This window comes from Carettochelys insculpta, chromosome 1, assembly GCF_033958435.1.
Source record: "Carettochelys insculpta isolate YL-2023 chromosome 1, ASM3395843v1, whole genome shotgun sequence".
NCBI classification, from domain to species: Eukaryota; Metazoa; Chordata; order Testudines; family Carettochelyidae; genus Carettochelys; species Carettochelys insculpta.
Window position 1 is genome coordinate 119,541,804 of NC_134137.1, and position 27,464 is coordinate 119,569,267.

Below are 27,464 nucleotides of genomic sequence, written 5' to 3' on the forward strand. Positions count from 1 at the left end.
ACCTCCCGGACACCCCCAGCTGCGCGACAAAGATGTTTGCAAGAGAGACCTCAGGGAAGCAGACATCAAGCCAGACAGCTGGGAGGAGCTGGCAGATGATCGCAGCAGATGGAGGCACAAAGGGCCTTCAGAAGGGTGAGTTGAGGATCAGACAGCTAGCAAGGGAGAAGCGAGCCCATAGAAAGCACAGCAAGTACCTGTCAGACACCCATTACATATGCAACAGATGCAGCAAGGACTGTCACTCTCGTGTGGGTCTTCACAGTCACAGCCGACGCTGCAAATGAGGATGCCAAATGGAACTACGAAGGGCGTGTTCCATAGTCTACATAGACTGAAGGATGCTACTACTAAACAGCTTTCACTTCAAAAACACCACACTGAAGCAATCTAGGACAAGTAATTACTATGCTTTGGAAATACACAGTTTCCAAGTATAACTGCCCTATTTTGGCAACAGAAGTAAAAGCCAGCTAGAGGCAGCCTCTGAAAACCCAGTCCATCAGGGTGCGGTGGGGTCCAATAAAAAGGCTATAGGGCACAAAAGAGCTCACTCTTCCCCTGACCAGCTAGGAGTTGGGGGAAGGGAACCAGCAGCACCTTTAACACTGCAGTGCTGGGTAGGCTAAGGGGAGCAGTAGAAGGAGAGTTCCAGACAGACCCCTGCCAGATTGTGCCTCCTGACAAAAGGGGCAGAGAATGTGCAAGGGCTATGGAGAAGTGGCCCATGGAATGCAGACAATAGCAAGGGGTGAAATCGGGCAGTCCTGGGCTGCTGATAGAGTCCCAGAGTCTGGGCCCAGGGTAATGGGAGGAGCTGGGTCCCTGCATCCCCCCTTAGCCATGCTCCTCCACAGCAAGGTGCAGTGTAACAGACTGAACCTTGCCCCCTCCCACTTCTGACAAATGGCTAAACTTTGGCTGACAGTTGGCTGCAGAGGTTGGTGCAAGCCTGAGGACTGCCGATACCCCATAATGGGAGAAGAACAGATGGGCAGTGCCCTGAAAAAGAGAGTGCCATCGAGAGCATCGTGTGTCCAGATAGGGGAAATAGTAGAGCCAGTGAACAGGTAAGACATAGCCAGAAGAGGGCACATTCCTGACCTGACCAGCAGAAGGTGCTCCCATCATGAGTCACACCCCATTATGCCAAACCTACAGCAAAAAAGTTACACATTCACACCATCACCAAACAAATACAAATGTGAAGGGAAAGGATTTCCATGGCTAATATTACAACTAACAGCACAAAAATATATTTCCATGGAACCAGTTGGGCAGCTACTGTAAGAAGGGAAATAGTCCTCCTATTGTGGGGAACCTTCATGGCTTCTGCACTTCCCCAGCAGAATTTCAACAGCAAAAGGAGCTTAATTCTTGCCCAAACTGCCTTTACTCAGGTGAGTGCTTGAACTTGAGGACTCCTCTTTCCTTCCCCTGTAAGGAAGAGTCTTCATAACCCCAATGACGCAGGGCCCAGGATTCCCATCAAGTGGGGCCCCCGTTCTCATCATGGTCACTTAGGACAGAGATGAAAGTGCCCCCATCTCAGGGTACTCATTCCACATCAGCCACTTTCCTGGTGCAGGGAGCACCATATTGAGTTCAAAACAAATACAATTTATTAAACAGCAAGAAACAGCAGGAAAATGAAGAAAAAAAATTAGAAAAATTACAGGGAGCAAATAACACCCCCCAAAACAAAAACCAGAGACAGCAGTCAAGGAATAAGAGGGAGAGTCCTCTCACGGACTGATAATGGCTTAAAAGAAAGTTAACATCAGATAGAAATGGTCAGTTTTCAGAATGAAAAGGGGTAACTACTGGTATCCCCCAGAGGTCTGTATTGGGACCCATCTCACTCAAAATATTTATAAACTATCTAGAGAAATGGGTCAAGAGTGAGGTGGCAAAATCTGTACAGAATGCTAAACTGTTCGAGAGTTAAGTCCAAAGCAGACTGAGAAGAGCTTCAAAAGGCTTTCACAAAATTAAATGACTGTGCAAAATGACAGATGAATTTTAAGGTTGATAAACACAAAGTAGTGCATAATGGAAAACAATCCTAACTATACATACAAAATGATGGGTACTAAATTAGCTACCATGACTTAAGATAAAGATCTTGGAGTCATCGTGTAGAGTACTCTAAAAACATCCATTTAATGTGCAGCAGCAGTCAAAAGCAAACAGAATGTTAGGGATCATTAAAAAAAAAAAAGTACAGAGAATACTTTGCCTTTATATAAGTCTATGATATGCTCACATCTTGAATACTGCATACAGATGTGGTCACCACATCTCAGAAAAAAGTATCACGGCATTTAAAAAGGGCAACCATACCAATTAGAGATTTAGAATGGATTTAGGGGATATTAAAAAGACTGGGACTTTTCACCTTAGAAAAGAAGAGACTAAGGAAGTATTTCTTCATGCAATAAATGGTCAACCTGCAGAACTTCTTGTCAGAGGATGGTGTGAAGACCAGGACTTTATCAGAGTTCAAAAATGAGCTAGATAAATTCTTAGAGGATAGGGCCATCGAAGGCTATTAGCCAGGACGGGTAGGCAAAGTGCCCCAGCGTCTCTATCAGAAGCTGGGAATGGGTGACAGAGGAGAGCTCACTTGATGATCAGCTGCTCTGTTCATTTGTCTGGGGTGCCTAGTATAGGTCACTGTTGTCCGACAGGATACTGGGCTAGATGGAACTTTGATCTGACCCAATGTGGCCACTCTTATGTTTTAAGAAAAGTTCACTCTGTCTCACACATGTCCCATGGGCCCTGCCTGAGCTGCAGCCACATCACAGGTCAGACATGCTCTGGTGGTGGCCACATGCCCCTGGGCTCTCAGCATTAATCTCCCAGCAGTATCGTGCCCCCCTCCCCAACTCCAGCCAGCCAGACTTTGTTTGGCAACATATACCTGTGCTGGGTTAAATGATTAAAATTCTCATTTAACTAGTTAACCATGAACGGGCCGGCTCAGGCCAGGGATCTCATCTGGGCAGAGTTCCTGCTGACTCTGTGGAGCAGGTATAGCAGGTACCACTCCAGCATGGCCTGTGCCCTGTCTGCCTTCCCGACACAGCCAGGGCTCCTTTCGCCTATGCAGCTGGCAGGCAGGTTAACCAACTACACAGTAAGCATTCCAAGAAACCTAACATGTACTGGTTAAGGTTTTTTTTTAAATGTACTTCAAGGGGATGAGAGGGTTCAAGCTGAACACAAAGGATTCCTGCTTTGGGCTAAATTTATATTAGGCAGGGAACAAAAACAATAGGAGAATTGGTAGTTACAAGCCACCCTCTGCTCATGACCAAGATGACTGCCAGAAATATCTAAGACGGAATGGGGGAAGGATCAGGCCCTAATCAGGAGGTTGCCAACCTTGAAAAAGATGATTAAAAACTACTTTTAGGGTAAAAAACTGCATGTAAAAATTTTCTTAGAATATGAAGCTTAACTGGTGTGTTTTGTTTTATTTTGCTTAGTAAAATATTTTGATCTATCATTACTTGCACCCAATTAAATCCTACTTTTTGAACAAGTGATTTGAACAAGTATATTAACAAACCCAATGTAAATAGTTGTTAGTTGGTAGGGGAACAGCAGCTGTGTATCTCTTTCATTGATAAAAAGGGTGAACACCTTATGAGATCACTCTGTATAAATTTTGCATAGACAGATGGATTTATCTGGGGTTCTGGTCCCACTGGGACTGGGAAACTGAGAGCTGCATGAAGTCCCTTTGAGCCTTCCCACAGCTGAGTTGCTCTCAGTGTCTGTGCAGCTCTGCCCTCCTCTCTATGCCTTCACTGGGAAAGGCCAGAGGTTCTAACTCAGCAGAGCAAGGTAGGGGATAGGCAGGCTTAGTGGTACAACTAGCCCATCAAGTAACAGTGTCAAGATGATTTGTGACCCAACTCATCACAATGATGATAGAGCCTGATGCAGTCTGGTGATACTGCCTCTCACTACAGAGACTAGGAAGATATCCTATAGACACTTAGGATGGATTGGGAAGAGAAAAAGGAGTAAAGGCGAGCTGATAACCTTAGCAACAACATTGGTATTTGCAAGACTGGGGCCCCATTTCTCCATAGCACATGCGTAACTTTAATGACTTCTTAAAATTAGTCATACATGTTTGTAGGCTTGGGATCAAAATGCAGCATCAGATTTATTGAATGAGTCTCATTCATAACAAAGGCCAAAACAACCCACCAGTTGCCCAGGTAGCCACTGTCAGAAAGAACCTACTGAAGTCAGAAACTGGCCTGTGCCTAGAACTATGAGGGTTTCTATTCCTTCCCAAATACTGCATAGAATTTTAATTCCTACGAACGTAACTCTGGACGTTATCCATACAAGTGTCTCATTTTCATGTGATCTTCCAAAGTTCTTGTTCCATTATATTAACCTATAGAATTTATTACTACAATACAAAGTTCCTTAATAGAGCCATTTTTACTCTACTTAAGGTAAGCAAAGGAAGGGATTGCTCAGTAGCTAAAGCACTGGCCTTATAAATCCAAGGTTGTGAGTTCAATCCTTCAGGCAGGCCTTTCAACAGCCTGGGGCACATTGGGGGGCGGGGGGGGGAAACCGCTGTCAGGGATAGCGATAGGTCCTGCTGTAAGGACAGAGGGCTCCATGTATTAAGTTATTTTTCCCCTTTAAGATGAAGATGATCACAAAAACACATTAATCTTCTTTCAGATGTTGTCAGTCTATAGCCTGCAGACATCTGGGAGAACACAGATTTTGTCAAAGGGGTTCACAAAACGTGACTACAAAATAAAGTTTCAGATCCCAGAAGAGATTTGATTTTCCGATCAACCAAAAATATGAATCTCTCTATCTACCCCAGGTCATAACCCTGAAGTGTTGTCATTACCATGTGTTTAGCACCCTGTTTCATGGTGCATTAAATGATATGCCAATCATGTACAATGTTTATGGCTGAATCTGGTCAGTCAGTTTTCAACTCTAAGACTTCCATGGAAGGGGTTGACAGACCACAGGATGAGTTTCCAAAAGGGTCTGTACCTCAATTTGAAATGCTTTATGACTACAAATGAAAAAGAGGTTAAAAACCACTGCTCAGTAACACTGGAAGTTTTAATCTTGCTTATGAGTTTTTTCCAACTAAAAATATTCCTATAATATTTCTCCCTATCACACTACACAATATCTTATTGCCTACCTGTTTCACTAACTGAGATTTTCAACCATGATAGATGTTCACATTTGAGAATACAGGACACACCTAAAGTATTGATTTATTTCCTTCTCATCAGAAGTTATAGTCTTAGACTCTACAGATCACCTTTTATTGTCAGAAAAGACTGACATGCTCTGCTCTTTGATACATACTTGTGTGTTAGCAGAACTCTCAAAGTCAGCAAAACCCTTAACCTTCAACACAAAAAACCTCAGATCACTTAAAAGACTCAAAATAAGAGGATGCTTATCTTCTAATCAATATATTGATACACTTCAGGACACATTAACCTAAAAATAAGTGGCAGTGAGATAATCTTTCAATTTTACACATAAAAAGTACACACTTCTATTTTTGCAAAGCTACTTCCTTCCCATAAAATGTCCTTTATGAAGGTATATGCAATTCAAATACTGCTGATATTTTCCAATTTTACTTTAATCCAAGCTAGTTTCTTACATTTTGAACGAAAGAGAATTTAACAGCAAGTCCAAAAGAAACACATTGTAAGAATGGAATTGTTCGTAAAGCCAGTTTAAAGTTAGTATTCATTACGCAAATGTAGATTTAGATAAATCATGGAATTGCAAAGATGGCACAGATGTACCTAGTTTCCTTAAATCACTGAAAAGTGCATTTCAGGCAGCATGTTACTATACCTGCGAATGGAGTTTTCTGTAAAGTTCTGAAAACAAAGCAGCATCTGCTTCTCTCCTTTGTCGCACAACTGTCAAGAGGAAAAAGCTTCTTAGAAGATGAAACTAAAGTCAAATATGGTAACATTATCTTGTATTGATATGCTTCTGCAATTTGTGGGGTGGGAAGAAAGCAAATGGATAAAGGGACAGCTTATTTTCCATCCCCGTGCACTCCTTGCCTCCATCTACTGACTAATCAAACACCTGCAGTTGGCCTGGTCATCTGACTCGTGTTCAAGATGAGCGCTGTAAAAGCACTTTGATGACTATAGACTCAGGCTGGAGCCAAGGCTTTGGAATCTTTCTCCCTCAAAAGGTCCTGCCTGAGCCCAAATGTGTCTACAGCAATTTTTAGCTCCACAGCCCAAGCTGGAGTCAGCTGTACCTGGCCAGAAGTGTCCATGCAACTGGTCTTTTATTCCAGTGAAGACATATCCCCAGACTGCAGACAAAGGACCCAAGAGTTATTTGGTTTCTTCCTGAAAAGTGTCATCAAGCTAAGATCCTCCTGTTCACAAGTGTTAAATTATGATTACTTTGGATACGTACCAATTAGGCCACAAAACAAGCAAGCCACTGACAAAGAAAAATTACATTACCTTTCTGATGTGTCATAGCTCTTTCTGATGATTTACAGCATTCTACTAATAAATATAGGCAAGGACTTGCATACCGAGAGTCAGTCAGGAAAAGGTTAAGTTAAATCAATGAAACGTGAGAAATAAACACACAAGTTGGAACCCCTGTGGATGCTTTCATTCAAAACAAGGTAGTCTTAACATGCGTTGACTTGGTACATTAAGCTGAGTCATCTTTACTTTCCTAAATGTGAGGCCATGTCTATATAAGGAAATTTATTAAATCGTCTTATGTTCTCATGACTTATGTCTCTATTTCAAAGTGTCTTGGTTATTTTTACTTCCATTGTTTAAGTATGGGAGTCACAAAAGCCAGCATGCTATCTAGCGAGCTGCCTAAACTAACCAGTAGGAAGCACCAGGGAGAAAGTAGTGGTCAGCCCTTTAAACCCCATAGCTCTCCTGTTAGCACACTCACCAGGGTTCAAATCCCCACCTTGCCTCGTGTCCTTATGTGAAGCAGGGACTTGAAAGCAGGTCTTTCACACCGCAGATGAATACCCAAACCACTGGTCTATTGGGCATTCTGGGTCACTCTTTCCTGATGAAGCCTTTTCACTTTTTAAATATGTAATCATTGGAACAGGGACAAGAATTTGTATCCCACCTGTTCCCTGATCAATGGGTTGCAGTCATTCATTCGTTCTCCCTCTGTTCTAACAAATATTTAAATGTTATACAAAGTGGACCAGTTTTCACTGGAGAGTTGGACAGATCTGCTCCCTGGAAGGATACGCACTACCCCAACGATTATGGTGTTCATCTGGAATAAGAGACACATGGATTCAAGTCCCTGCTTTACTCCTGGGAGAGGGGCATGCAGAGCCATCACCTCTACATCCTGGCTGAGAGCTGCCACATCTGCGTACTGGGTATAGAAAGAGGAAGGAGACCACTACACCATCATTACCACTTCTGTGCTGTGTGTGGAGTTTGAACCAATTTGACATGTCCAGTGAATTAGGCCATAGAGGCAGAAGAGTGTGGGAAGACACCAGGCTTCAGGCAAGAGTCAGGCACTGAGCAGTTCAGTAGTACAGGCTGACTCAGTGGTATCTCAGCATCTCTGACATTCCAAGGGTCCCATACAAAGTATTTGTTTATTTTTGGAGAAAGATACACAGCATTGATACTACATTCGGTGCTCTTGTACAGGCCCACCTATGTGGGGGGAGGCAGAAGGCAAAGGGGGCAGTTGCCCTGAGCCCCTCTGAACTGTCATGGCAGCCCTGTGCCATATCTCTGCCGGCGGCTTTGAGGGAGCATGGGAAGGCTCCCCAGGGTTGACTGCCCTAAGCCCTGCCCTTTCCAGAGGCAGGAAGCCAGGGCCACCCTCTCACCTTCCCAGTTTGCTTCTGGTATTTGGAGTGGTATTTTAAAAAGCACACACAATTCTGTTACAACTTTCACCTTCTACAAAACATTGACTCATTTTAAATTTATTTAGATCTAAAATTACTGAAGATGAACGAAAGCCAAACATACGTTCTTTTTTGATTTTCTCTGCAACAAGAAATTCATCTCTTTCAACGGTAGGAGCAAAGTTGCTTCCAATAACTCTGACTGCATACTGAAACTGCTGGGCTGCATCAGCTGAAAGAGGAAAGGGAAAAATTAGTTAAGCCAACTTTCGAAATGAGCAAAAAAAAAAAAAAAAAAAAGCTACCTCTTAGTAAGTGATTTTAAAAAATGTTTTTTAAGTCAAAAAACGCAAAAGAAATAGATGTTTCCACTGACAGAAAAATATGGTAGCGACTATATCAAATTTTGTCCTTTATGGTCTTATGCAGGAACAATCACCTGAAAAGCACAAATCCAAACCCGGAACTAAACTACAGCTTAAAAATCCTGGCACCGCCTCCTGCAAACATATTTTTTAGCATCTTGCTTCACGCAACAAATATTAGTACTATCTACAAACATTTCAAATCAGTAACGCAAATTCACTATGGGCCAACATTTGCACAAAGACAAAAATGAGCATGCTTAATCTTTGTGCTCTTTGGTCTCAGCATACTACAAGTCTGAACTCAAAGATGCCCAAGAGCAGACTTCAAACTCATGAATCAAACTGGAGATTTACAGAAGTCAAACTACAGAATCCCATGGTCATATGATGTACTTAACAGGAGAACTGTACAATCTGCTTTAACTCACATCATATTATTCATTAGTTTTCATAAACCAAATCTACTGTGACACTATTTCGCAGGGCAGTGCCTCATAACTTGTTTATATAAAATAGCACTACTGCACGTGAAGTGTGCTGGCAGACTGCCTTTCTGTTCCTCGGCTCTCTGGTTCACAAACATCTTTAGTCCTGCCAGACCAGGGATGTTGCTGGACCAGAGACTGACAGTTTTTGGAGGTGCAACCTGTATCCTTAGTCCATGTCTTTTGGAGAACACATGTCCAGGCTGTCTCGCAGGCAATGTTGTGCTATTTCAGGGAAAAGGTTATGATCATCTGAACCTCACTGTTCTATCCAAGCATGTATATCTTTAGGAAGATGAGTTATACGATTTTGTTCTGTGGCTGTCACTAAAACGTGCTGTAAGTTGGAGAAAATCAGTCAGATAGATAGTTCCCCTGACACAAAAGCAAGGAAAATATCCAACACACAGGCAGCTGTCAAACAACCATCAGACATTGTCCAGCAAGTGAATTACAATTCAGGTGACCCACCTGAATGTGACCTCACCAGGAAAATAGCACAATCTTGCCTGAGAACTCAGAAATGACAGCCAAACAGCCTGGATGTGTGTTCTCCAAAAGACATGGACTAAGGATACAGGTTGCACTCTGAAAACCAGCACTCTCTGGTTCAGCAACATCCCTGGTCTGGCAGGACTAAAGATGCTCCTGAACCAGAGAGCCCAGGAGCAGAAGGGCAGGCTACCAGCTGAGAGGAAATGGGCAGCCTGAAGCCAGAGCACTATGGCAACCCACAGCAGCAAGAGGCCAGGGCCAGATCCCCAGCTGTGGCAGGCTGGGGCCGGAGCAAAAACTGGAGCCCGGGCGAGGTTGATGTTGAGTCCCAGAGGGGCCAGGGGCTGGAGCCCCACAGGGCCTAGAGGTCAGAGCTTGGCTGCAGTCCAGGAGAGCACATAGCCAGGGCCCCAGTAGTGCAGAGCCAGTGCTCCCCACTGCAGACCCAGAGAGCTCAGGACCAGGGCTGGCCGTGCACCTCAGGGATCCAGTCACACCATACCAAACTAAACTTTCAATTTCTTCAACTGTTTTGTGAAAGTACCAAGTACTTTACTCCAGTAACTTGCTGCCAAAAATATGCCTCCAGTTCAATTTAAAACCTACAAAAGCCAGCTGCAGTCAGCAATCAATTTCATTATGATCAAAATAAATGTATATGCTTACTTTAGGGATAAATTTCACAATGGAGATATAAGCATCCTGAGTTTAGTGTATCATATCACAAGTAAGGACAAGGTGTAGAAAAGCCAATGAAGAAAGACTGACCTCTCTTCTCAAATCGGCAAGGGAAAACAATTAGTTATAAGTGTCTGAACAAGTGGTGTTAAACTAACATTAAAAAAAGAAGAATCAGCTTCATCCTCAGTTTTTCCCCATGTACAAGAAGCAACCAAGAAGCAGATAAAAAGCCCACAGGATTCAGCTTAGGGGATGAAGACAACATTCTCCCCTTTTCCTGCCCTAGCATTACCACTTACCCAACCCCAACCACTCCCCAAAAGTTTTTGCAGCAAGCTGTAACAAAAGGACTATAGAATTTAAGCAAGTCATGGAAAGCAACAGCTGAAAGATTTAGGGTCCCAGGTGGAAAAGTCTGACAAACTATATCAGATAACACTCCCATCATATCACTAAACGGGTTAAACCTCTCAAATCAGGCACTCTCTCATCCAACATATATATGTTGTCCAGCAGGACCACAGATCTTGCAGGTCCAGAGAGTCCCAGGGCTGGGAGGAGCAGGTGCCAGCCAGAGCAGCAGCACAAGCCCTGGGCAGGGCAAGCACAGCTCGTCTGGCTGTAAGGGGAGGCTACCAGCAGCCAGGAAGCTCAGGCTAGCAGCAGCAGCAGCAAGCAGTGGCCCAGGCTAGTAAGCTAGCAACTCATTGCTGGGGCAAGACAGGAAGTTGCAGCCCCAGGAAGCTGCAACTGGGGCAGCATGGAAAACTGAGGCCCTGGGAAGCTGCAACTGGGGAGGGATGGTTGGGGCTAGGGAGCCTGCGAGGGGCAAGACCGGGTTGGGAAGCTGCAGGCGATGAGGGATCGCAGAAGCACGAGCTAAGGCCAGCTGCGGGGCAGAACTGACCATCCCTGGTCTGGGACCACTCAGGTCCCAAGAGTGCCAGACCAGGGAGGTTGAACCTGTATCATTATGGAGCAACTTCTGAGGAGAGGAAAGCTCTGAAATATTGACCACTCTCCCATATCCCTTAAAAGAATCTTTTTAGATAAAGTAGTATACTTAAATTCATGTTTGAGTTAAGGAACAATATTAGAAGGAACATTGTTATAATAGTAAAAATGTGGTTTGTGTAGATAATGGAAGATTTGTAATGTACTTACTTTTAAGTACTTCAATTTATGAAAATGTGAATTACCTAAGACTAACACCTTTGACAGATGTTAAAATACATTTTTAAAGAGACTGCTGTACTACTACAATTTGTGACTTACAAGTATATCTGCAAAAGCATAAAATGGAAATCTTTATGTAGCTCTGCATATATACAGAGCCAAAGCTGCCATAAGAACTACTGAATACTTTCACAGAAGTTCAGATGTTATAAAAACTCTAAGAATTAAGGAAACTGACAGGTGACTATATAGACATATGTTCATATTTTTCAGAGGGAATAGCTGAAGAAAAGCAAGATGACAGCATTCCACAAACTTCCTGTGTAACTTTCACTGGTAGGTTTTGTAACACAAATATGATCTTTTAAGGTTGTAAATGCAATCTTATGCCCTCCCTCATTCAAATGAGTTAAATCCCAGCTCTTCAAGATGTCATTTAAGTACCCCAAAGTCTTACTTGCATTTTAAAAAAAGTTAGTACCTTGAACTATAACAACTTCAGACAAGTCTAGGAAATTGCTATTAGCATAATTTAATTCTGAAATATCTATGGCCTTAAAAACTGACTTTTACATGAGGCAAAGCAAAAGTTTACATATATATTTCTAGTTCTCTGGTGCAATATGATTTTTCTGTGCAGACTATGGGACAAAAGACATGGAAGCAAAAGTTTCCAAATAATTATTCTGAAGTCTTACCCATATTCACTTCAACATAAAAAAAATTAAAAACAGATCCTTGTCCGTGAGCGATTCAATCCTAAAAAGGATATTTTTGGTTATCCTGACTTGGAGAGGCCACCTATGGCAACAATAGTAATTCAGTCTTCTTACCCATTCAGTCCTTGCTTTTGTGCAAAGACTGAACTAATAATCTTTTGGTCTCTTCTTTAATTCAAGAGATTATTTTTTAGAATTTGAAACTTTTCATAAGCTTTATGTTGGCTCTGCAGTCATTCAATATAATTTACCCATCACATCAAGATTTCAAAAGTTCTTCATTTTCAAGAGACATGCTTGCTGTGGGAGTAATTTTGGTGTCAGATTCCTGACTTCAGGTATACAACCAGGAAGTTAACACACAGAAGTCATAAGACATAAAGATATATTTGACAGTAAGATTTCCAATAGCACACACAAGAAGTTTATTACGAAAGCAGATATATTGTTGAACTGTTCCCTCCCCCACAAAACAATTTACTCGTGAAACATTAGAAGAACTTAAAATATGCATGTAAGTACACACTTCGCTGCATAAATTTATAAATAAGTGCAACTGTGATGCAACCCTGCCACTGTGATCTGCTAATAGACAGGAAGAATGAAATTGTTTATGGAAAGGGGATTTTATTTTCAGTGTTTCAATGTGAGCTCTCTATGCAGAGAAAGGAAACACGCAGAAGGCGGTCAAAATTCTAAAAATTATGATAGAAACAAAAGTTGAATAATACCACTAATTGTAAGCAACTATATTTACCAAATAGATAGAAAGCTTGCTACATTCAAAGGAACAAACAACACACAAAACAAAAAAAAGTCAATAATTCAGGATCTATAAATTCTTAATTTGAATTGCTTAAAGTAGATTTTTACATTCCATCTGCAGATTTCTGATGCTTCGTAGAGAATGTTCTTTATGCACGCATCAATTCCTCCCCTCCCCCTACACAGTGTGAGCTACCAAAAGTGTAAGATGCAGTTTTCATGTCACATTTCAAAGCCGAAAAAGAGCTTTAAACAAAGCACATGTGAAGTGTTAAAAAAATTTAAATCAAGAGGGAAAGAGGGAGAATTCTTAGTGAGAGAAAACAAGAAAAAATAGTAAGAAATGGTATAATTTAAAATGGGAAATGCGGGAATTTAATTATACTGGCTAGATCATTTTCATTTTCAGATAACCCTGATAAAAAATAAATTTCAGAAGTCTGTCCTCTGGTTTATTAGGGCATGTCTACATTACCCTCCAGGCCAAAGGGCAGCAATCAATGCAGTGAAGGTTGATTTATCACGTTTAGTACAGTAAACCCTCAAGAAGCATGATTTCAATTTGCACTTAATTTATTAGTTTTAATTCCTTTACTAGTTTTGTTTTACTTATGGTATAACTTGTCACCACCCCTCCAGTTCCAAGCCATTTTCAGAGAATAATATCTTGTTTTCAGTAAATCCCACCTAGAAAACAAGTTTAATGTAATACTACACTACATTTCTGTTATACAGCAAACACTTTCATATCTGGCATTCTATTATCTGGAACTCTCAAATAACCGGCATTTTAACCGTTAAGTAAATTTTAATTATGTTTTCCATAAGTACAGTATAGTAAAAGTGTATAAAATAAATACAGCACATACAGTATAAGTTTATAGTGTACAATACTACTGTTGGTAAAGTACTCCACATGCATTTTTGTTTGTATCTTGTTTTTCTTTAGCGTTATGCATTGCTAGGTAAACCTCTCTATTATCCAGAATATTTGAATTTCTGGCAAACTCCCAATCCTGGTATGGAAAGCATTTACTGTATGCAGAAAAATTCTGCAGTTTCAACAGGATACAGTATTCACTTGGTACTGAATGGTACCATCTCTGGGGTGGCTAAGCTGATCTTTCCATATCTTAGCCATGTGGGGTTTGGTAGAAAATTATTAAGTGTTTTGAAGTACTTTCTTTCAGATGCTTAACCAAACAGAGCAGACTGGAAAAAAAAAAAGACACTGAATAAAAACAGAAGTTGTAGAACAAGAAAAGTTATCCTCATCAGGCTTGCCTACACATAAAGCGTGTGTCTACACTAGGAACTAACTTTGAAGTTAAGCACTATGTCGAAATAGCCAACAGAGAGTCTACACACATTTTTTTTTTCCTTACTTCCAAGTCCTTCCTCCATTCCTGGGAATGCAGTAGCACCCTACTTTGAACTTTAACTTTGAAGAAGGGTGTGTGTAGATGCTCTACGTCAAAGCTATTTTTTGTAGTGTAGACACAGCCATAGAGTTGTACTTATCAGTGTAGGGTCAAATCAGTATAAATAGAGCAATCCCCCTCTCTCATGTGGACAGTTACATCTATATAGTATCGGAGGGGTAGCCGTGTTAGTCTGGATCTGTAACAGCAACGAAGGGTCCTGTGGCACCTTATAGACTAACAGAAAAGTTTTGAGCATGAGCTTTCGTGTGTATAGAAGCACATTTTGTACTTCTATAACTACATCCAAACTACAAACTATAGCAGTACAATTACATTAGCTAAAATAAGAGACACCCTCATCCAAAATTTGTGTGCATACCAGCTCTTGAGCACAGTATAACCTCTGAAGACCAAAACTTATTCTGAAATATCTCAGTTGTTTTTCCCCCATATAGAGAATATATAAAGCTAAAGTGTGTCATTAGTAAGCATCTTCTACTCACACAGGCCATGTCTACATACGCCCTTCCCTTCCCATTTAAAGGACGCTGATTGTAACTGGCTAATGAGGCACTGATATGAATAGTCAAAAGAAAAAACAGCATGTGAACAGGATTCTTTTGAAATAAAACAGTTTTCAAAAGCACCCTTCCTCCTAATATATTTCAGAAAGAAGGGTGCTTTGAAATAAACCCCATTTCCAAAAAGAACCCCATCTACACTGCTGTTTTTCTTTTGAAAGACTCTTTTGAAAATGCAATATGCAAAAGAGGTGTGAGATATGTAAACACTTCATTTGCATTTCCAATTTGCCTAATTTGACCTTTTGAAAGGGGACTGTAGTTTAGACACAGCTTTATACATTTTCTTCCCTTAGGATATAGTGATAATTTATAACTCAGCTGTGAGGTAAAAATCTTTCACTCGATGGTAAATTCTCTGAGGGCCCTGGATGTAAGATGCTACAAAAGCTATCAGAGTTCATTACTCTATGCAATATAGCATAATATAAGTATCAGAGTCTACAATTTCTTTTTGCACTAATGGCAAGGGAACCCCTGCACTTTGAAGGACCTAGCAGTCCAATACTCACCTAAAACTCAAAATAGGCATAAATTCTGTAAATATAATCTGAACAGCATGACTAAATTTACCTGTGTAACCTTGTGACAAAAGCTATCAAAGCATAGTTCTAAAAGACATTAACGATATATATAATAGATATACTTTTTTTTTTTTTTAATTTTATAGATATATGGCTGTGGCTACACTAGCCCCCCTGCTTTCGAAAGGAGGATGCTAATGAGCCACTTTGGCAGATGCTAATGAGGCGCTGCTATGAATTTGCAGTGCCTCATTAGCACAATGGCAGCCACGCACATTTTGAAAGTATCGCTTTCAAGACTCATGCTGCCGGTGTGGACAGGGGCCTTTCGAAAGGACACCCCCCTGGATTCTGAAAGCCCCTTCTTCCCACTTGGTTTTGGGAAGAAGGGGCTTTTAAAATCCCGGGAGGGGGTGTCTTTTTGAAAGGCCCCTGTCTACACCAGCAGTGTGCATTTTGAAAGCAGCACTTTTGAAATGTGCACAGCCGCCATTATGTCAATGAGGCGCTGAATACTCATAGCAGCGCCTCATTAGCATCTGCCGAAGTGGCTCGTTAGCATCCCCCTTTTGAAAGGAGGGGGGCCTATTATAGCCACAGCCTATGTGAAGGAACCCTAAATAATCACATCAGTGAAAACGGCCTTAGAAAAGGAGAGAAAAATCCTGGAGATTTCAAACATGTTAGCTATTTAAGCCACAAGATACAAAAAGCTGAGTCTCTAGGTAAGATAACTTATTCAAGAAGTGGACTTGACAGAGCAGGAAAATTCACAAGGCCTGCTAGCTTTGCCTCAGTTAATACTCATTTCAAATTGCTCCAAGAAAGGACTGTGATAACTACATCATTGGCCATTTCCTCATATTTTTCAAGCCGTACCACACTCAAAATCTCTGTAGACAGAGCATCTTGCACTCCTCACTAGTACTAGAAGTTTCAGTTGAAGCATTTACTTGTCCCAGAAGAATTATTATAAGACAGACTTTTAAAATAATACAAAGGAAGTGACCAAATAGAAAGCTTCTTTATGCTTGAGCTAGATCCACACAGCGACACTGAAGAAGTCCCAAAAACATAAGACAAGCACTGGAGTCTCACAAAAAGAAAGTCTTCAATCCCAAGAAAAAAAGGGTAGCTAAAACATATCTAAATATAAAGTAGCACTCATAACTACTCCTTTACAAAAAAAATTAGAATACTGGACTGGACTGCAGGGAACAGATGAGTAAAGTCAGTAAGTAATGCTCTTTCCCTAGTCACCAAAGAAGTGATTGAGTGATATTCAGGCTGTCTAGCCTGCAGGCTTCTGTTGACAAAACTTCTACAGTCAGACTGCAGATCGGTCCTTGTTCCGCAAGGAAGAAGGGATGTCTCGACAGAGACGGGCTTTCCAATATTTGGACCCGTGTGGACAGGTCCAATGTCAGAAAAGCCTCTCCCGATAGAACCATTGGCAACAGATACACAAATTGCACAATGCATTTGTGTATCTTTTGCCAACAGTTCTTGACAATCTAGACACAGCCGCAGAGAACAGTATTGATCTCAATAAGGCACAGCACAAATGGCTCCATGGGCTGTCCTCCACAACTCAAAACACAAGTTTTGTTTTGTTTTTTTCTAAAATGGTTGAAGGAAGCAAATAAGAAACTAAGGCGGTACTTACAGTTTTGAATTTAAAAAAAAAAAAAATAAAGGACTCAAGAGTGACAATTCTGTGGCGCTAGTGCAGTGAGAGCAGGGGTGCACAAAGTGTGCGGCCTGACATTTTGTAAGGGTGGGGATGCATTGCAATTGGCTTCCCACCCCTCCCCAGCAGCTTCTTCTGCCTCCCCAGCTTTTTGATTTCTCCTGCCAGCCTCTTCCATAACTGCGTCACCAAGAGAACGTCCCTGCCACCACCACAGGGCCAATCAGAGTGCAAAGAGGCCCTGAGACAAGCGGGAAGGGGAGCGGGACAGGGCAGTCAGTGAGTTCACGGACTGATAAGGTACCCTTCTGGAGTCTTCCCCCCGCCCCCAAGCACTCCTCCCCCTTCAGGGCACTCCCTGGAGCCTCCCAGCACCCTCTCCCTGAGAATCCTAGCGCCTGAGCCCCTTCCCACATCCCTTCCTGTGGTCTTCCCACAGGCTTGTGGCGGGGGGGGGCAGCTAATTACAGGGCTGAAAAGGAGAGCACAACCTAAACAGTTCGCTCCAGCTCAGGGGTGAGCAATCTCTTTTCCAACTGAAATTTCCAGGGGAATTTTAAACAGGGAAATCTTAACTACATAAAAACTGTATTATGTGCAGGACATTGTGATTAAGTCCCCAAACTCTGCAGACTGTTTAACAGGTTGGATCACAGAAATCCCTTTGGGGTTGTTCCCTGGTGTGCTGATCAAGCTGCTGATGCCCATCTTCCTGCTCTCTGGATCTCCCCATCACGCTGCCCTGTTGGGCCAGAAGTTCTGTTCTCCCACACCTAAGGCACAGAGTTGTGATTATGGGTCCCCTGCAGAGCAACACAGACTTTGAACCTGTTCAGCTTAGGAAAGGCTCAGCTACAAGGCCCATTGACAGTACCTAAGAACCAACCCCCACTCCCCAAAAGGGACCAGAACCCCAAATAAATACAAATTCTTACCCTACATGGTGGTTCTAATCTCAGGTAAAATGCTTCAAGCCAGAATTGATCTTTATACAGTAGGGATCTTAAACTCATGGTCCAGAGACCATCCGCGGCCCAGGCAATTCCACAATTAGACTCATGCACAGCTGCTGGCATGTGAATCCATGTAACCTTGGGGGGCATCCTGCAGCAACCTGTGGCTCAATGGGGTTCCACTTGTGGCCAGCAGCCACTCTCTCCCCCATGTGCTTCTTGCACACTGAAGTATTGGAGCCCCTCGCTTCCTTGCTCCTCCCCATCCCTCAAAGCATCTTCAGACCGTGCGAATCACCTGATTCGCACTCCATCCCCATGTCTCCTGGATTTGGGGCATTCCAGCTCTGGGAAGGAGGGGGAAGAGTGGGGATGGAGCACAAATCAGGCAGGTCACATGCTCCAAAGGTCATGGGAAAGAAGAGCAGGAGCAATGAGATGTGGGGCTCCAGTGCCCCAGCATGCAAAAGGTGCGTGGGGATGGTGGCAGCCAGGGGTCCATAGGTTGCAGCTGGAACCCCTGCGGACAGCCAATTGCACTTAGGTTTTAAATTTAATCTCAAAAAGGTTAGCTGCAGCTACACATGAGCCCGTACTTTGAAATTCAACACTTTGGAGTCGCCGCAGGGGAGAATTAGCTTAATGAAGTGCTGCATATGCACCGCAGCACTTTGTTAATAATCTCCTGATACCCTACATACCATCCTCCCTTCGAAGTAGGGAGGTAGTGTAGACAAGCCCTAAGTGTTAGTTTTGTGATAATGAGGAAACATAATATTGTCTAGTTGATCAAATTAAAGTTGGAAATAAATTGTGGGTCATGAAGTGCCAGGAATTGGACTTGGTTGCATCACACTTGGATTACTGAATTCTGATCATGAACGGTTTTCTGGAGTTTTCCTGCTGATCTTTAGGTTTAGCAATCTGCATGGGATCTGAATTTGTTTTTTGGGATTGACGTCTCACTAGATAATTTTTTCTAAATTTTACATCATGAAAATAAAACTTTAAAAACAGAGACAATGAAGGATAGACTTCTCTTGCAAAAAAAAAAAAAGTCATTATCTTAATACTAATAGCACATTTGATGAAAGGTGTTAATCACAGCTCTAGTTAAGGTTGAGTCCATATTTATTTTCTAAGCCCCAATTCTCCTAAAGTGAAAACTGGGGAAATTATGACATTGGAAGAAACTTGTACATGTTCCATTGAGAGAGAAAGGATTTCAGTAAAACCTGACAAGATAGAGAGAAAAGGGGTTGGATGTCTTTGTTAAGGATTCTAAACATTCATCCCTTCAGTGAAGGAGTACAAACTCAAAAAAACTTTTCCCAGACATCCCTTAAAAGGCCCTCAATGAAAGAAGGGGAAAGCTAGATGTGTTATCCCCGGTATTTTAAGAAAAACAAATGCTTATTAGCCCCTCTTCTGCACACATGCTACTGTTCAGACCATATTTATGTATCACAAAAATGAGGGCAAATCCTTTAGAAATCTTTCAGTTAGAGCATTACTATTAAAAATAATATCCAAAAACAGATTAATACCCAAATTGTTGCAGTATTTCAGTATTAAGGTCATACAATAATTAGAGCAAATCCACAAAGGGTGACACTTCCAATAATATTTGAAAATATTCAAATACTAGTAGCAGAGAAAGCATCCACAGACAATTTATTGAAATAGATACAATTTGAGAAGTTGTAGTTATTACAAGACAGTACCATCAGAACTTTATATAGTACATTTACAGAGTTAGCAAATAAGTTACTTTCTCTAGCAGAACGAAGCTTCCATTTTGCTACTGTTCTGGCAGGCTGGAAAATGTGGACAAAATATGTCTCCTTTTTGTCTCACTCAATAACTAGGTCTACTCTGTAAATGTACATTGGTATAACTACATTGACCATTGGTGTGAAAAATCCACACTGACAGTCACAGCAACCTAATCCGCAGAGCAGGAAGCACTATTACACCAAAAGGACTTCTCCCATCAACATAATCTACCTGCAGGAGACTAAATAGCTAATTACACTGATGATGGGAAAGCTTCTGTCAACATAGTAGCATCTTCACTGAAGTCCTATGCCAGCAAGCTGCAAACAAGGCAGGCGTTCAGCCTCTAGCAGCAACCAAGTACTTTGTACCAATGATCAAAGCCTGGGGGCAGATACATAAACCTGTATAAGCCTCTGAAGACATCATTCAGCTGATGGAAGAACTGACAGGATAGAAGCAAGGAAGAGCATGTATTTCTAGGAACTGCAAGAGGGAGAAGACAGAGAGAGAGAGAGACACTCCTCCATGAAAGATAATGATGAGACAACCTGCTCACTATCTTCTGGGTGATCTCTCTCCAGAGAGCAGTCATTTCTTCTGAGGCAGAAAGGGGCAACAATTTTTAATGGGGGAGCACTCCAAAATTTTGGGAAGTAGTCAAAGGCTGCACTTATCTATGGAGGTGGTGTATGGTCTGGAGGTTGGCTGCAGAAGGGAGGTAGGGGTGCAAGAGAGAACGTGGGGTTTGGGTGAAGGAGGAGTGTGTGGCCTGGGGCAGATGATTGGCAGAAGGGTGCAGGAGAGAATTCTGGGTAAGGGGTGTAAGAGGAGGTGAAGGGTCTAGAAAGGACTTGTGATCTCAGAGTGTGGGGATGCAGAGGGTTTGGGTTGTGACCTGGAGCAGGGATTTGGGATGCAGGGTCCAGGAGGGAGTATGGGTACAGGTGAGGATTTTGACTGGGGGGGAGGGATGTAGGGAGAATGCAGAGTGTGGGAAGAACTTGTGACAGAGGGCAAAGGGCAGGGTGCAGTGTATGTCACTCTGAGATTTGGAAAACACACCCCTAGGCAATACAGTCACATTTATCTAACCCCAGGTCTACCAAATGCTTTATCAACAGAAGGCCTTCTCCCACTGACATAACTACCGCTGCTCAAGCTGGTCTATGCTACAGCTTAAGTCAGTGTAACTTATATTGCTCGTAGGTGTGAAAGATCTCCCTCTTCAGCAACCCACATTATGCTGATCTAGTGCCAGCACATATAGCCTGTATGTTGGCAGGAGTCACTTCCCCACCCAGCACAGCTTCTGCTTCTCAAAGGGCTGGAGAAAGGACGCTGATTGGAGCGCCCGCCCCTGGCCAACATAGCAGGGCAGTGCCCACTTGCCCTCGGGAGGGGCAGTACCTAGACAGTCAGGTGAGCGTCTGAGCAGCACCGTTTCAGCCCTGTCAGTGGAGACAACTCCCAAACAGCTCCCGGCTCCTAAGGGCTGGACCCTGCTTGGTTGCAGCTGCTGGGCAGGAGCAGAGAAGGCAGCGCTCCTGCTGTGCCCCGTTCCCAACCTCCGGGGCAGCGGCCAGGCGGGACTTTGGCTCTCCCGCACGGGGATGGGCTCTTCTCCCGCTCGGCGAGCCCTAGGCACGTCTCGTCCCATCCCCCTACCCGCTTTCCTCCCCTTCCCGAGCCTCCCTCCCATCCAGGCCAGGACCCTCCATCAGCCGGCCCACGCCCGCCAGGCGCTCAGGGCCCAGACACTCCACCGACAGACGGCGGGGCTCGCGCACTGCCGGGCCGTTACCTTCGCTCTTGCCGAGGATGCGGCAGCACAGGTTCTGCAGCAGAACGTTAGGGGACTTCTGATCCGGACACGCCATCCTCACCCCAGGGCGGGGCACCTGCCTCTGCGCGCGCCGCGCCTAACGGCTACCGCCGCCCGTTACCTAGGGCGCCATTTTAACAGAACCCGCGGAAAAGAACGGCCGCAGTTGGCGCCCACAATGCCCCTCTGCGCGGGGCGACCCGGAGCGTGCAGCGCCGAACACCTTCCGGCCGCCTCGCACCGCCGCGGCGCCGAGGTTCCGGGGCACAAATTGACCCCTGAGCCGCTCAGCCCCAGCCTGACCCGTAGGGCCGCACGCAGAGCCCGTTTCCATCGCAGGGGGCGGCTGCGGTTAGCACAGAAGTCGGGAGTGTTCAGAGCCCTTCGGTGCGGATGGCAGGGGGAAAGGGCTACGGGACCCCAGCCAGATCCGGACTCTTTTGCATCCCTCCCACGTGGTGCCACCCAACCAGTTGTATACTATTACCGACTCCACCACTACACAATTATGTCACGACAGTGTGATGTCACCAAGGCGTGTCACGACACAAACGAGGCCCGGCCCAAATGCGAACTATGCAGGCCCCCTCCGGCAATTGCCAAATTCCAAGATTTCTGTTTCCATGAGCGAACTGGGACGAAACAATCCAAACCGTGTACCCAGGGAGCTCCCTACAGCTCAGCTGTGCGATTTATACTACACAGTAGACCACGATTCCTGCCAAAGCTAAAATGGTCAATTTTACTCTAACACCCACCAAAAAGAAACATTTTGATTATTTCATGTCATGTGCTTGCTATCAATTCTGCATCCTGTGAAATCTGTTCCATGTTGTGCAATGAGAATTTTTTGACAAAATTGTTCCATTGGGAGAAATTCAACTGTCCTCAGTACGAACAAGGTTGTGGCCCAAAAGAGAATGCCATCTCATGCCTGTGGTGTTGCCTATTAGCAGCTCACCCCAGACTGGGTCCTGTGGGAGAGCATCCCAGCCACTCCTCATTTCTGGCCCTATGGATTCTCTATAGGCCCCCAACCCCATGTGTCTTTCCAACTGCCTCCCCCTCATCACCATAGCCAGCTGCCCCCATTGCAGCCAGTCCTCTTCTGGACTACCCCAAGACACTGTCTGTGCTTCATTTCCCCACCCTTTTGTCCCACCCCGATACAATGTGGAGGGACCTTTTACCAACAGTGGGCAGGTGGGAAACCTCAGTGGACTAGTTTGTATTTGCCCTTAGCTCCACAGCCCACTGGGGACATCAGTTGACACATCTTCCATGGAGCTGCGAGCATGGATGTGTACCTGGCATGATTCATCCTGTCCTTTAAGCCTGTGAAACAAGGGAGACCCTGGCACATATCTACCTTGAGTGCACCAGATTGCAGCCCCTCTTCTATCTCCTCCAAAACCTCTTATTGAGGTTCTGGCTCTGTTTTTCCCCTCAACTGTTAATTTATGCACAGCCGATCTATGGCCCCACAAAGTCACAAGACCTCCTCATCAACCTCCTGGATATGGCCAAGGTGGCTATTCATAACATCAAGAGGCTGAGGGAGAGGCCTGCAACTGAGGGGCCAGTATATGTTTCTTTAGTCATTCAAACATCCCAGCAGACTTCCTTGGGGCAGCATCTTCTGGCTCCCTTGATGCTTTCAAGGAACAGTGAGTCTGGGACTGTCTGCTCGGCATCATCATCCAGCTCCCTTGTTTTGTCCCTTTGACTGTCACAACACCTATCCCTCTTTCATTTTTCTCACGCAATTAACTGGTTTCCTGAGCTCAGTGGATCCTGCCTGTACGCTATGGAAAGATCCTGAAGCCTCTTATTGCAGCCTTCATGACCTCTGGCGTTTGGACTCCTTCTTGGTTAGAGATTATGTAGTCCCACCACTTAATAGTGATGTTGAGTAGAAAAGTTAAAGAGAGACATTTCGGTCTCCAGCTACTGTTAGTAGCTGGAGACTGAAGCTGACCAGAAAGATGGAAATGTCAGGCTTTTCACTTTCCTCTGGAAGACAAGGATGTGTATGCATCACCCCATCAGATGGGTTATAGCAGAATCTTTCATCCCTATGCCCTGGTAATGGCTCTCACCTTGACCAGAACACTAGGGAAACTAGCAGTAAAACAGGAATCTCTACTTGACCTAAGGAACAAGTGTCTGTAGCTAAGATCTGAAATTGACCATAGACCATGTAGACACTGCAAAGATGTCGCACATAATACATACTGACAAGTGGATTATATTTTCATCTTTGCAAACTACTGCATGTGTGCACCTGCTGTTAAAATGGACTAAGGGTCCATTCCTGGAAATTCTTACTCGTAGGAGTTATCTTTACTAAATTATAGAGGGAGGAAGAAGTAACCCATATATTTACATTGCCTAACGCTATCCAATGTTAAAGATTCTTGCAACCAACATTTGAGAACCTCTAAAACATCCATTATTTGCAGCAGAGCTCTGAAGTCAACTTAAAGAAAGCTCTCAGAATAGATACTTTTTCACCTGAAAATCTGTTCTGGTTTAACTGAGTTATAAACTGTAAAAATTTAATATTTCCTGTATCAAACTTGCATTCCTGAGAACATTTTGAAATAATATAAAAACTGAACTTGAACAAGACCCAAGACTATATTCAGGTCACCAAAGCAGGAGCAAGAGCCTTTGCTGTACCAGTGGTGAAGGAAGAGCAAGATGGCTGAGCTAGGCTGCTTCCCTGCCCTGAACACCAACTGTGAGCTGGCATGACACATAGCCCTAGAATCCCATCTTTTCCTAATCACAGGGAAGATCTGCCACCTCGGGGAGATTAGACAGAGCTGAACCAGCATTCCCCTGAATAGCCTGTGGAACTAATAGTCCATCACACCTGCCTCTTCAAATCAGGAACATAAGCAGAATATACACACACACACCCCTCCTAGAGCTGGAAGAGACCTCAAAAGGTCATCTAGTCCAGACCCCTGCCCTCTTGGCAGGACCAAGCACCATCCCTGATATCTATTTGCCCTAATCAGCCTCCTCAAGGATCAAACTCACAACCTTGGGCTTAGCCAGCCAATGCTCAAACCACTGAGCTATCCCTCCCTTATGATGTATCATAATTATAATTTATAATTTTCCCTTACTTCCAGCTAATGTAGTTAATGCCATAATTCAGGGGCAACATTCTGCTCTGAAGTGCTGAATTTTCAAGGTCCAAACCCTGCTGATAATACGTGGTATGGGAGTTGTTACGTTTGTACATAAAATCAGTTTTTACCTAATTCTTTAAAAAATTAAAAATCTATAACAATGATAAAAGGAAATTTAGTTTGCAAATTCAAGCACTCAAAAGTTGGAAATGCCATTTTTGTTATGTTTGCAACCTTAATTCAGTTCTCTTGTGTGTATGCATTATGACACAGTTTTTAGTAAGATGATCATGTAACACTTTTTCCTCAAACTTTTTCTTCCTTCGGTACACCTCAGCCCCTGCAAAATCATGAAGCAAGTCTTCAAAGAAATCCAGTTTGATACACTTGGAGAGGAAGGTGATCAAGAACAGTCAGAATGGAGTTACCAAAGACAAATGATGTCTGACCAACCTAACAGCCTTCTGTGATGAGATAACAGACTCTGTGAGTATGGGGAAAGTCGTGGACATGCTATGCCTTAACTTTAGCAAAGCTTTTGATATAGTCTCCCACATTATTCTTGCTAAAAAGTTAAAAATGTATGGCTTGGAGAAATGGACTCCAAAATGTCAGGCTCAATGGCTTGATGACCAATTGGCAGCCTGTATCAAATGGAGTGCCCCAGAGGTTGGTTGGTCCTGAGGATGGTTTTGTTCAAAATCATTCATGATCTGAATGAGGGAATAGATTGCATATTTGCAAATTACACTAAGCTGAAGGAAGAGGGAGATATGCTGGAGGGTAGGCATAAGGCCTATACTAACTCCTGCACTTAGGACATAAGCTAGAGTGATGTGGTGGTGCACAAGGGGTCATATGCAATCTTTCCCTCCACACACTCACTATCAGTGCCAGACCACACCACACCACTTCCACTGAATACAGTAGTGGTCATACCCCTCTCCTAGAGTGGTGCAGTTGAAGAGCAGCACAAGCTAGAGCAGCTCATGCTGCTCTTCTGCCGTGCCGCTCTGGGGGTGGGAAGGGACTGCCCCCATACTCACTGGAAGCAGTGTGGCATTTCTGAAGGAAGAGACAGGTGGGGGCCAAGCAGGGAAGGGTTAAAGGAGGGGTAGGGCTTGTGGTATGGCTGTGAGGGGTCATGAAGCTCATGTCCCCCACCCCAAAGTCTCTCACTAGTCATCAGTGAACAGAAGAATCCCATGCAATGCTACAGGCTGGGGACAGACTAGATAAGTGGCAGTTCTGCAGAAAAGGACAGTAGACAAGAAGCTGGGAAGGTGTCAGCCCTTGTTGCCAAGAAGGCTAATAGCATATTGGGCTCATTAGTAGGAGCATTGCCGGTAGATTGAAGGAATGATTATTCCCCTCTATTGAGAAGTGGTGAGGCCATATCTGGAGTGTTGCATCCAGTTTGGTTGTCCCTCACTACAGAAAATGTCTAGGCAAATTGGAGAGAGTCAGTGGAGGGCAACAAAAATGATTAGGGTCCTGGGGCACATGACTTATAAGGAGAGGCTGAGGGAAACTGGGCTTTTATACTCTGCTGAAGAGAAAAATGAGGGAGGATTTGATAGTATCCTTCGACTACCTGAAGGAGAGTTCCAAAGGGGATAGACACAGACTATTTTCAGCGCTGACAGAAGACAGAACAAGAAGCAATGTGGAAGGTCTAGGTAGGATATTCTCAAGTTGTAGTGTCTAGTTTGGGTATTAGGAAAACTACTTCACTAGGAGGATGGTGTAGCATTGGAATGGGTTGCCAAAGAAGATGGTGAAATCTCAATCCTTACAGTTTTTTTAAAACCAGGCTTGACAAAGCCATGGCTGGGATTATTTAGTTGGTGTTGGTCCTGCTTGGAACAAGGGGTTGGACTAGATGACCTCCTGAGGTCTCTTCCAACCTTAATCTTCTATGATTCCATGATGGATGCTCTAACGGTTAGAATTAAAAATGAATGGCTTATCATAAAACCAACATTTTCTGACTTTCAAGGGTTTAACTTTGAAATGTAAGTATATTTAAGGAATCAAGTTATATCAGCTATATCAAGGAACATGGGTGGTCACTCAGATATAAAGAGCATTGACACTACAGGGCCAGGAAACGCTGGTTTCTTCACAAAAGCAATAGATCCCAAGGAAGCCCCACACCTAGCAAATATTTGTTACTCACATATTTCCAGTTTGTAACATGGACATTCTTCAACCATTTTTGCTCTTACAAGTCATTTCTAATTATGATTATTATATAGCTCATGGTTCTAAAACAAAAAAAAAATCATGGGGCAGAATAAGAACACACTTCAAATGAACATATTCATGAGCGTGTGAAGAGACATTCTATTTTGATTTAGATTTTCAACTGCTAAATTGAAAAAAAAAATCCAATATTCTTTGTTTGTGCTCATTCTTCCAATATTACCTAGCAGTAAATAGAAGTTTCTTCCAGCTTGAGGACAAGCTTATGCACATGTGTGAGAGTCCACATGCAGAACTCTACTCAATATAAATTGTTATTGCTTATAAAAGGAAGACGTATCATATAAGGCAATAATGAGTAGTAAAATTACAGCCAGTAAAAGGTCTGCTTAGGCAGAACTCTGAGAACAATCACTAGACATTATCTATGCTGTTATGCTGGTACCTCGATGATTCTCTGCATATTCACTGACAGCGACAACTAGAGCTTGTGGCAAGTTTTCCAGTGAAACAGCTTTCCTTTGGATAATGCAGATTCGATGAAATCAAAACATTTTGTGAGGACATCATTTTCATTTATATTTGGGACAGAAATCAACATGTTTTGTTTCATTGTACTGAGTAGTACAGTAAACCCTGGATTTAACGGACTCATAGGGGGAAGGGGTGTCTATTAATGCTGAAAGTCCATTTGATCCGAATGGTTATATTGTACTGTACAACGTTGCAC

General features: G+C 43.3%; 1 protein-coding gene across 1 annotated transcript in view; it reads right to left on the reverse strand.

The window, feature by feature from the left end:
- Positions 1-21,583, reverse strand: part of TUBGCP3 (tubulin gamma complex component 3) — a 117,745-nt gene extending 96,162 nt beyond the window's left edge. The window contains exons 1-3 of the mRNA XM_074990464.1: positions 21,366-21,583; positions 8,049-8,156; positions 5,887-5,954 (exon numbers count right to left, since the gene is read on the reverse strand). Of these exons, the coding sequence (XP_074846565.1) occupies positions 5,887-5,954; positions 8,049-8,156; positions 21,366-21,441 (252 nt within the window). The 5' untranslated portion in view covers positions 21,442-21,583. The remainder of the gene's footprint in view (positions 1-5,886; positions 5,955-8,048; positions 8,157-21,365) is intronic.
- Between the last annotated feature and the right edge of the window lie 5,881 nt (positions 21,584-27,464).